General features: G+C 42.3%; 1 protein-coding gene across 4 annotated transcripts in view; it reads right to left on the reverse strand.

Annotated features, from left to right (window-relative positions):
* Positions 1–12,500, reverse strand: part of CALCB (calcitonin related polypeptide beta) — a 33,753-nt gene that overhangs the window by 16,160 nt on the left and 5,093 nt on the right. For all 4 annotated transcript variants that reach the window (XM_063946071.1, XM_063946070.1, XM_063946069.1 and 1 more), the window contains exons 2-3: positions 11,895–11,990; positions 11,653–11,784 (exon numbers count right to left, since the gene is read on the reverse strand). In XM_063946071.1, coding sequence (XP_063802141.1) covers positions 11,653–11,784; positions 11,895–11,990 — 228 coding nt within the window. The remainder of the gene's footprint in view (positions 1–11,652; positions 11,785–11,894; positions 11,991–12,500) is intronic.

A 12,500-nucleotide genomic window follows, 5' to 3' on the forward strand; every position in this document is an offset into this window, starting at 1 on the left:
ATGTGCTCAGCACTGTATGTAGATACGTCAGTGTAGAATCAGGAACAGTAATGTGCTCAGCACTGTATGTAGATTCGTCAGTGTAGAATCAGGAACAGTAATGTGCTCAGCACTGTATGTAGATACGTCAGTGTAGAATCAGGAACAGTAATGTGCTCAGCACTGTATGTAGATTCGTCAGTGTAGAATCAGGAACAGTAATGTGCTCAGCACTGTATGTAGATCGTCAGTGTAGAATCAGGAACAGTAATGTGCTCAGCACTGTATGTAGATACGTCAGTGTAGAATCAGGAACAGTAATGTGCTCAGCACTGTATGTAGATTCGTCAGTGTAGAATCAGGAACAGTAATGTGCTCAGCACTGTATGTAGATACGTCAGTGTAGAATCAGGAACAGTAATGTGCTCAGCACTGTATGTAGATTCGTCAGTGTAGAATCAGGAACAGTAATGTGCTCAGCACTGTATGTAGATACGTCAGTGTAGAATCAGGAACAGTAATGTGCTCAGCACTGTATGTAGATTCGTCAGTGTAGAATCAGGAACAGTAATGTACTCAGCACTGTATGTAGATACGTCAGTGTAGAATCAGGAACAGTAATGTAGCTCAGCACTGTATGTAGATACGTCAGTGTAGAATCAGGAACAGTAATGTGCTCAGCACTGTATGTAGATTCGTCAGTGTAGAATCAGGAACAGTAATGTGCTCAGCACTGTATGTAGATACGTCAGTGTAGAATCAGGAACAGTAATGTGCTCAGCACTGTATGTAGATTCGTCAGTGTAGAATCAGGAACAGTAATGTACTCAGCACTGTATGTAGATACGTCAGTGTAGAATCAGGAACAGTAATGTGCTCAGCACTGTATGTAGATACGTCAGTGTAGAATCAGGAACAGTAATGTGCTCAGCACTGTATGTAGATTCCGTCAGTGTAGAATCAGGAACAGTAATGTGCTCAGCACTGTATGTAGATTCGTCAGTGTAGAATCAGGAACAGTAATGTGCTCAGCACTGTATGTAGATTCGTCAGTGTAGAATCAGGAACAGTAATGTGCTCAGCACTGTATGTAGATTCGTCAGTGTAGAATCAGGAACAGTAATGTGCTCAGCACTGTATGTAGATACGTCAGTGTAGAATCAGGAACAGTAATGTGCTCAGCACTGTATGTAGATACGTCAGTGTAGAATCAGGAACAGTAATGTGCTCAGCACTGTATGTAGATTCGTCAGTGTAGAATCAGGAACAGTAATGTGCTCAGCACTGTATGTAGATACGTCAGTGTAGAATCAGGACAGTAATGTGCTCAGCACTGTATGTAGATTCCTCAGTGTAGAATCAGGAACAGTAATGTGCTCAGCACTGTATGTAGATTCCTCAGTGTAGAATCAGGAACAGTAATGTGCTCAGCACTGTATGTAGATTCGTCAGTGTAGAATCAGGAACAGTAATGTGCTCAGCACTGTATGTAGATACGTCAGTGTAGAATCAGGACAGTAATGTGCTCAGCACTGTATGTAGATTCCTCAGTGTAGAATCAGGAACAGTAATGTACTCAGCACTGTATGTAGATTCCTCAGTGTAGAATCAGGAACAGTAATGTGCTCAGCACTGTATGTAGATACGTCAGTGTAGAATCAGGAACAGTAATGTACTCAGCACTGTATGTAGATACGTCAGTGTAGAATCAGGAACAGTAATGTGCTCAGCACTGTATGTAGATACGTCAGTGTAGAATCAGGAACAGTAATGTGCTCAGCACTGTATGTAGATACGTCAGTGTAGAATCAGGAACAGTAATGTGCTCAGCACTGTATGTAGATTCCGTCAGTGTAGAATCAGGAACAGTAATGTACTCAGCACTGTATGTAGATTCGTCAGTGTAGAATCAGGAACAGTAATGTGCTCAGCACTGTATGTAGATACGTCAGTGTAGAATCAGGAACAGTAATGTGCTCAGCACTGTATGTAGATACGTCAGTGTAGAATCAGGAACAGTAATGTGCTCAGCACTGTATGTAGATTCGTCAGTGTAGAATCAGGAACAGTAATGTGCTCAGCACTGTATGTAGATACGTCAGTGTAGAATCAGGAACAGTAATGTGCTCAGCACTGTATGTAGATACGTCAGTGTAGAATCAGGAACAGTAATGTGCTCAGCACTGTATGTAGATTCCTCAGTGTAGAATCAGGAACAGTAATGTGCTCAGCACTGTATGTAGATTCCTCAGTGTAGAATCAGGAACAGTAATGTGCTCAGCACTGTATGTAGATACGTCAGTGTAGAATCAGGAACAGTAATGTGCTCAGCACTGTATGTAGATTCTCAGTGTAGAATCAGGAACAGTAATGTACTCAGCACTGTATGTAGATACGTCAGTGTAGAATCAGGAACAGTAATGTGCTCAGCACTGTATGTAGATACGTCAGTGTAGAATCAGGAACAGTAATGTGCTCAGCACTGTATGTAGATTCCTCAGTGTAGAATCAGGAACAGTAATGTGCTCAGCACTGTATGTAGATACGTCAGTGTAGAATCAGGAACAGTAATGTGCTCAGCACTGTATGTAGATACGTCAGTGTAGAATCAGGAACAGTAATGTACTCAGCACTGTATGTAGATACGTCAGTGTAGAATCAGGAACAGTAATGTGCTCAGCACTGTATGTAGATACGTCAGTGTAGAATCAGGAACAGTAATGTACTCAGCACTGTATGTAGATTCGTCAGTGTAGAATCAGGAACAGTAATGTGCTCAGCACTGTATGTAGATACGTCAGTGTAGAATCAGGAACAGTAATGTGCTCAGCACTGTATGTAGATTCCTCAGTGTAGAATCAGGAACAGTAATGTGCTCAGCACTGTATGTAGATTCGTCAGTGTAGAATCAGGAACAGTAATGTGCTCAGCACTGTATGTAGATACGTCAGTGTAGAATCAGGAACAGTAATGTGCTCAGCACTGTATGTAGATACGTCAGTGTAGAATCAGGAACAGTAATGTGCTCAGCACTGTATGTAGATACGTCAGTGTAGAATCAGGAACAGTAATGTGCTCAGCACTGTATGTAGATTCCTCAGTGTAGAATCAGGAACAGTAATGTGCTCAGCACTGTATGTAGATTCGTCAGTGTAGAATCAGGAACAGTAATGTGCTCAGCACTGTATGTAGATTCCTCAGTGTAGAATCAGGAACAGTAATGTGCTCAGCACTGTATGTAGATTCCTCAGTGTAGAATCAGGAACAGTAATGTACTCAGCACTGTATGTAGATTCGTCAGTGTAGAATCAGGAACAGTAATGTGCTCAGCACTGTATGTAGATTCCTCAGTGTAGAATCAGGAACAGTAATGTGCTCAGCACTGTATGTAGATACGTCAGTGTAGAATCAGGAACAGTAATGTACTCAGCACTGTATGTAGATACGTCAGTGTAGAATCAGGAACAGTAATGTACTCAGCACTGTATGTAGATTCCTCAGTGTAGAATCAGGAACAGTAATGTGCTCAGCACTGTATGTAGATACGTCAGTGTAGAATCAGGAACAGTAATGTGCTCAGCACTGTATGTAGATACGTCAGTGTAGAATCAGGAACAGTAATGTACTCAGCACTGTATGTAGATTCCTCAGTGTAGAATCAGGAACAGTAATGTGCTCAGCACTGTATGTAGATACGTCAGTGTAGAATCAGGAACAGTAATGTACTCAGCACTGTATGTAGATTCCTCAGTGTAGAATCAGGAACAGTAATGTGCTCAGCACTGTATGTAGATACGTCAGTGTAGAATCAGGAACAGTAATGTGCTCAGCACTGTATGTAGATTCGTCAGTGTAGAATCAGGAACAGTAATGTGCTCAGCACTGTATGTAGATTCGTCAGTGTAGAATCAGGAACAGTAATGTGCTCAGCACTGTATGTAGATTCCTCAGTGTAGAATCAGGAACAGTAATGTGCTCAGCACTGTATGTAGATTCCTCAGTGTAGAATCAGGAACAGTAATGTGCTCAGCACTGTATGTAGATTCGTCAGTGTAGAATCAGGAACAGTAATGTGCTCAGCACTGTATGTAGATACGTCAGTGTAGAATCAGGAACAGTAATGTGCTCAGCACTGTATGTAGATACGTCAGTGTAGAATCAGGAACAGTAATGTACTCAGCACTGTATGTAGATTCGTCAGTGTAGAATCAGGAACAGTAATGTGCTCAGCACTGTATGTAGATACGTCAGTGTAGAATCAGGAACAGTAATGTGCTCAGCACTGTATGTAGATACGTCAGTGTAGAATCAGGAACAGTAATGTGCTCAGCACTGTATGTAGATTCCTCAGTGTAGAATCAGGAACAGTAATGTGCTCAGCACTGTATGTAGATACGTCAGTGTAGAATCAGGAACAGTAATGTGCTCAGCACTGTATGTAGATACGTCAGTGTAGAATCAGGGACAGTAATGTGCTCAGCACTGTATGTAGATTCGTCAGTGTAGAATCAGGAACAGTAATGTGCTCAGCACTGTATGTAGATTCCTCAGTGTAGAATCAGGAACAGTAATGTGCTCAGCACTGTATGTAGATACGTCAGTGTAGAATCAGGAACAGTAATGTGCTCAGCACTGTATGTAGATTCGTCAGTGTAGAATCAGGAACAGTAATGTGCTCAGCACTGTATGTAGATACGTCAGTGTAGAATCAGGAACAGTAATGTGCTCAGCACTGTATGTAGATTCGTCAGTGTAGAATCAGGGACAGTAATGTGCTCAGCACTGTATGTAGATTCGTCAGTGTAGAATCAGGAACAGTAATGTACTCAGCACTGTATGTAGATTCCTCAGTGTAGAATCAGGAACAGTAATGTGCTCAGCACTGTATGTAGATACGTCAGTGTAGAATCAGGAACAGTAATGTGCTCAGCACTGTATGTAGATACGTCAGTGTAGAATCAGGAACAGTAATGTGCTCAGCACTGTATGTAGATACGTCAGTGTAGAATCAGGAACAGTAATGTGCTCAGCACTGTATGTAGATTCCTCAGTGTAGAATCAGGAACAGTAATGTGCTCAGCACTGTATGTAGATTCCTCAGTGTAGAATCAGGAACAGTAATGTGCTCAGCACTGTATGTAGATACGTCAGTGTAGAATCAGGAACAGTAATGTGCTCAGCACTGTATGTAGATACGTCAGTGTAGAATCAGGAACAGTAATGTGCTCAGCACTGTATGTAGATACGTCAGTGTAGAATCAGGAACAGTAATGTGCTCAGCACTGTATGTAGATACGTCAGTGTAGAATCAGGAACAGTAATGTGCTCAGCACTGTATGTAGATACGTCAGTGTAGAATCAGGAACAGTAATGTGCTCAGCACTGTATGTAGATTCCTCAGTGTAGAATCAGGAACAGTAATGTGCTCAGCACTGTATGTAGATTCCTCAGTGTAGAAACAGGAACAGTAATGTGCTCAGCACTGTATGTAGATTCGTCAGTGTAGAATCAGGAACAGTAATGTGCTCAGCACTGTATGTAGATTCCTCAGTGTAGAAACAGGAACAGTAATGTGCTCAGCACTGTATGTAGATACGTCAGTGTAGAATCAGGACAGTAATGTGCTCAGCACTGTATGTAGATACGTCAGTGTAGAATCAGGAACAGTAATGTGCTCAGCACTGTATGTAGATACGTCAGTGTAGAATCAGGAACAGTAATGTGCTCAGCACTGTATGTAGATACGTCAGTGTAGAATCAGGAACAGTAATGTGCTCAGCACTGTATGTAGATTCCTCAGTGTAGAATCAGGAACAGTAATGTGCTCAGCACTGTATGTAGATACGTCAGTGTAGAATCAGGAACAGTAATGTGCTCAGCACTGTATGTAGATACGTCAGTGTAGAATCAGGAACAGTAATGTGCTCAGCACTGTATGTAGATACGTCAGTGTAGAATCAGGAACAGTAATGTGCTCAGCACTGTATGTAGATACGTCAGTGTAGAATCAGGAACAGTAATGTACTCAGCACTGTATGTAGATACGTCAGTGTAGAATCAGGAACAGTAATGTGCTCAGCACTGTATGTAGATACGTCAGTGTAGAATCAGGAACAGTAATGTGCTCAGCACTGTATGTAGATTCCGTCAGTGTAGAATCAGGAACAGTAATGTGCTCAGCACTGTATGTAGATTCCTCAGTGTAGAATCAGGAACAGTAATGTGCTCAGCACTGTATGTAGATTCCTCAGTGTAGAATCAGGAACAGTAATGTGCTCAGCACTGTATATAGATACGTCAGTGTAGAATCAGGAACAGTAATGTGCTCAGCACTGTATGTAGATACGTCAGTGTAGAATCAGGAACAGTAATGTGCTCAGCACTGTATATAGATTCGTCAGTGTAGAATCAGGAACAGTAATGTGCTCAGCACTGTATATAGATTCCTCAGTGTAGAATCAGGAACAGTAATGTGCTCAGCACTGTATGTAGATACGTCAGTGTAGAATCAGGAACAGTAATGTGCTCAGCACTGTATATAGATACGTCAGTGTAGAATCAGGAACAGTAATGTGCTCAGCACTGTATATAGATTCCTCAGTGTAGAATCAGGAACAGTAATGTGCTCAGCACTGTATGTAGATACGTCAGTGTAGAATCAGGAACAGTAATGTGCTCAGCACTGTATATAGATACGTCAGTGTAGAATCAGGAACAGTAATGTGCTCAGCACTGTATATAGATTCCTCAGTGTAGAATCAGGAACAGTAATGTGCTCAGCACTGTATGTAGATACGTCAGTGTAGAATCAGGAACAGTAATGTGCTCAGCACTGTATGTAGATTCGTCAGTGTAGAATCAGGAACAGTAATGTGCTCAGCACTGTATGTAGATACGTCAGTGTAGAATCAGGAACAGTAATGTGCTCAGCACTGTATGTAGATACGTCAGTGTAGAATCAGGAACAGTAATGTGCTCAGCACTGTATATAGATACGTCAGTGTAGAATCAGGAACAGTAATGTGCTCAGCACTGTATATAGATTCCTCAGTGTAGAATCAGGAACAGTAATGTGCTCAGCACTGTATGTAGATACGTCAGTGTAGAATCAGGAACAGTAATGTGCTCAGCACTGTATGTAGATACGTCAGTGTAGAATCAGGAACAGTAATGTGCTCAGCACTGTATGTAGATACGTCAGTGTAGAATCAGGAACAGTAATGTGCTCAGCACTGTATGTAGATACGTCAGTGTAGAATCAGGAACAGTAATGTACTCAGCACTGTATGTAGATTCCTCAGTGTAGAATCAGGAACAGTAATGTGCTCAGCACTGTATGTAGATACGTCAGTGTAGAATCAGGAACAGTAATGTACTCAGCACTGTATGTAGATTCCTCAGTGTAGAATCAGGAACAGTAATGTGCTCAGCACTGTATGTAGATACGTCAGTGTAGAATCAGGAACAGTAATGTGCTCAGCACTGTATGTAGATTCGTCAGTGTAGAATCAGGAACAGTAATGTGCTCAGCACTGTATGTAGATTCCTCAGTGTAGAATCAGGAACAGTAATGTGCTCAGCACTGTATGTAGATTCCTCAGTGTAGAATCAGGAACAGTAATGTACTCAGCACTGTATGTAGATACGTCAGTGTAGAATCAGGAACAGTAATGTGCTCAGCACTGTATATAGATTCCTCAGTGTAGAATCAGGAACAGTAATGTGCTCAGCACTGTATGTAGATACGTCAGTGTAGAATCAGGGACAGTAATGTGCTCAGCACTGTATGTAGATTCGTCAGTGTAGAATCAGGAACAGTAATGTACTCAGCACTGTATGTAGATTCCTCAGTGTAGAATCAGGAACAGTAATGTGCTCAGCACTGTATGTAGATTCGTCAGTGTAGAATCAGGCACAGTAATGTGCTCTGTACTTTATACAGGCACCTAGGTATAAAATAAAAAACAGCAGTGTGCTTTGTTCTGTACATATACCCAGCAGTGTAGAATAAGGAACAGTAATGTGCTCTGTGCTGTACATAGGCCCTCTATGTGTTGAATCAAGAACAGTAATGTGCTCTGCACTGTGTAAAGGCCCCTAAATGTATATATCATGTAAAGTACATCCATTCCATAGGGTATAATCAGGAATAGTTATGTGTTTTGTACTGCCCATCATCCCCCTAGGCGCAGAATCAAGAACAGTAATATGCTCTGTGCTGTGCACAGACCCTATACGTAGGCAATCAGGAACAGTAATGTGCTGTGTACTGTACCTTGGCCCCTCTATGTGTAAAATAAAAAAAACAGTAATGTGCACTGTACTGTACATAGGCCCTAGGTGTATATATCAGGTAAAGTAATTCCACCCCTTGGTTTAGAATCAGGTACAATAATGTGCACTGTACTGTACATAGACCAACTAGGTGCAGCATTAGTAACAGTAATATGCTCTGTACTGTACATAGACCAACTAGGTGCAGCATTAGTAACAGTAATATGCTCTGTACTGTACATAGACCCACTAGGTGCAGAATTAATAACAGTAATGTGCTCTGTACTGTACATAGACCAACTAGGTGCAGCATTAGTAACAGTAATATGCTCTGTACTGTACATAGACCAACTAGGTGCAGCATTAGTAACAGTAATGTGCTCTGTACTGTACATAGACCAACTAGGTGCAGCATTAGTAACAGTAATGTGCTCTGTACTGTACATAGACCAACTAGGTGCAGCATTAGTAACAGTAATATGCTCTGTACTGTACATAGACCAACTAGGTGCAGCATTAGTAACAGTAATGTGCTCTGTACTGTACATAGACCAACTAGGTGCAGCATTAGTAACAGTAATATGCTCTGTACTGTACATAGACCAACTAGGTGCAGAATTAGTAACAGTAGTGTGCTCTGTACTGTACATAGACCAACTAGATGCAGAATTAGTAACAGTAATGTGCTCTGTACTGTACATAGACCCACTAGGTGCAGAATTAGTAACAGTAATGTGCTCTGTACTGTACATAGACCAACTAGGTGCAGAATTAGTAACAGTAATGTGCTCTGTACTGTACATAGACCAACTAGGTGCAGAATTAGTAACAGTAGTGTGCTCTGTACTGTACATAGACCCACTAGGTGCAGCATTAGTAACAGTAATATGCTCTGTACTGTACATAGACCCACTAGGTGCAGCATTAGTAACAGTAATATGCTCTGTACTGTACATAGACCAACTAGGTGCAGCATTAGTAACAGTAATATGCTCTGTACTGTACATAGACCCACTAGGTGCAGAATTAATAACAGTAATGTGCTCTGTACTGTACATAGACCCACTAGGTGCAGAATTAGTAACAGTAATGTGCTCTGTACTGTACATAGACCAACTAGGTGCAGCATTAGTAACAGTAATATGCTCTGCACTGTACATAGACCAACTAGGTGCAGCATTAGTAACAGTAATATGCTCTGCACTGTACATAGACCAACTAGGTGCAGCATTAGTAACAGTAATATGCTCTGCACTGTACATAGACCCACTAGGTGCAGCATTAGTAACAGTAATATGCTCTGTACTGTACATAGACCCACTAGGTACAGAATTAGTAACAGTAATGTACTATGTACTGTACATAGACCCACTAGATGCAGAATTAGTAACAGTAATGTACTCTGTACTGTACATAGACCAACTAGGTGCAGCATTAGTGACAGTAATATGCTCTGTACTGTACATAGACCCACTAGGTGCAGAATTAGTAACAGTAATGTACTATGTACTGTACATAGACCCACTAGATGCAGAATTAGTAACAGTAATGTACTCTGTACTGTACATAGACCATCTAGGTGCAGAATTAGTAACGGTAATGTGCTCTGTACTGTACTGTACTGTACTGTACTGTACATAGACCCACTAGGTGCAGAATTAATAACAGTAATGTGCTCTGTACTGTACATAGACCAACTAGGTGCAGCATTAGTAACAGTAATATGCTCTGTACTGTACATAGACCCACTAGGTGCAGAATTAGTAACAGTAGTGTGCTCTGTACTGTACATAGACCAACTAGGTGCAGCATTAGTAACAGTAATATGCTCTGCACTGTACATAGACCCACTAGGTGCAGAATTAGTAACAGTAGTGTGCTCTGTACTGTACATAGACCAACTAGGTGCAGCATTAGTAACAGTAATATGCTCTGCACTGTACATAGACCCACTAGGTGCAGAATTAGTAACAGTAATGTACTCTGTACTGTACATAGACCCACTAGATGCAGAATTAGTAACAGTAATGTACTCTGTACTGTACATAGACCAACTAGGTGCAGAATTAGTAACAGTAATGTGCTCTGTACTGTACATAGACCAACTAGGTGCAGCATTAGTAACAGTAATATGCTCTGTACTGTACATAGACCCACTAGGTGCAGAATTAATAACAGTAATGTGCTCTGTACTGTACATAGACCAACTAGGTGCAGCATTAGTAACAGTAATATGCTCTGTACTGTACATAGACCCACTAGGTGCAGAATTAGTAACGGTAATGTGCTCTGTACTGTACTGTACATAGACCCACTAGGTGCAGAATTAGTAACAGTAATATACTATGTACTGTACGTGGACCCACTAGGTGCAGAATTAGTAACAGTAGTGTGCTCTGTACTGTACATAGACCATCTAGGTGCAGAATTAGTAACAGTAATGTGCTCTGTACTGTACATAGACCCACTAGGTGCAGAATTAGTAACAGTAATGTGCTCTGTACTGTACATAGACCCACTAGGTGCAGAATTATTAACAGTAATGTGCTCTGTACTGTACATAGACCCACTAGGTGCAGAATTAGTAACAGTAATGTGCTCTGTACTGTACATAGACCCACTAGGTGCAGAATTAGTAACAGTGATGTGCTCTGTACTGTACATAGGCCCTAGGTGTATATATCAGGTAAAGTAATTCCACCCCTTGGTTTGAATCAGGGACAATAATGTGCTCTGTACTGTACATAGACCAACTAGGTGCAGAATCAGGAACAGTAATGTGCTCTGTACTGTACATCGACCAACTAGGTGCAGAATCAGGAACAGTAATGTGCTCTGTGCTGTGTATAACCCCCTAGGTGCAGAATCAGTAACAGTAATGTGCTCTGTGCTGTGTATCAGCCCATAGGTGCATTGATGTGCTCTGTGTGGTGTATAACCCACCAGGTGCATTGATGTGCTCTGTGCTGTGTATAACCCCCTAGGTGCATTGATGTGCTCTGTGCTGTGTATAACCCCCTAGGTGCAGAATCAGGAACAGTAATGTGCTCTGTGCTGTGTATAACCCCCTAGGTGCATTGATGTGCTCTGTGTGGTGTATAACCCACCAGGTGCATTGATGTGCTCTGTGCTGTGTATAACTCCCTAAGTGCATTGATGTGCTCTGTGCTGTGTATATCCCCCCAGGTGCATTGATGTGCTCTGTGCTGTGTATAACCCCCTAGGTGCATTGATGTGCTCTGTGCTGTGTATAACCCCCTAGGTGCAGAATCAGGAACAGTAATGTGCTCTGTGCTGTGTATAACCCCCCAGGTGCATTGATGTGCTCTGTACATTTTGGGGACTCCAGTGTGATCTCCAGAATTCCAGTTATGCCCCAGAAGAGGGATCCAGGCTTACCTGTTCCCATCGCTCTCCTGCTCCATCTCCTCTGCCGTCATCTGTACAAATTCCTTCACCAGTGCGTTAAGTAACCTCCGCGCCTCATAGTCACTGACTGTCACCCTGTCTGGTAACGACTCCAAGCCGGGTCTTTATGGAGAGAGAGGTATAAGGGGTGAGGGTCTGCCAGCTCTGTCATCTATAGATGACATTATCTCTGAGGCTGCAGAGAATGGGCCAGACAGACAGAGCCACCTTACCTGACTGGCGATGCCTGGGAGCTGTACATCTGGCAAACCACCAACCCCAGGACAGCGAGGAGCGACGAGATCTTCAGAACCACCATAATGTCCTTTCTACAGAGATTTAAAGGAGAAGTATTGGCTGGCAGCCAGCAATCCCATCAGCATTAACATTTCTTCATGAGTAATCACCTAAGAGCAGCCAGTACCAGCTCCTCGCTCCTCTATCTAAGGGACTCACCAATATCCATCACACATACAACTTCCAATCTCTTAGTGTTGCAACCAAGGCACATCTTATTTACCAATCTTATTAACGGCGCAGGCTGTGTTCTCTTCATGGAAATACAGATAGCCCCCGCCTTAAAGGCAAGACAGCAGAGGCAGGCAACCTGTATTTCTCCGGCTGCTGTGGCTAAGGGCATGCTGGGACCTGTAGTTCCACAGCAGCTTAGAGAGTCACAGGTTCCCTACTCTTGACTTTCTCCAGTCAACAGGAACACCCAAGTTCCCATCAGTAAATCTTCAATTATGTCCAACCAATCGATAATTCCCAGCAGTGACTCAATGATCAGTGCCTACAGAGGAGGTTGCGACCCATCCCAGCCGGTGGCTGGCTGGCTG

This window comes from Pseudophryne corroboree, chromosome 11 (assembly GCF_028390025.1).
Source record: "Pseudophryne corroboree isolate aPseCor3 chromosome 11, aPseCor3.hap2, whole genome shotgun sequence".
Lineage (NCBI taxonomy): Eukaryota > Metazoa > Chordata > Amphibia > Anura > Myobatrachidae > Pseudophryne > Pseudophryne corroboree.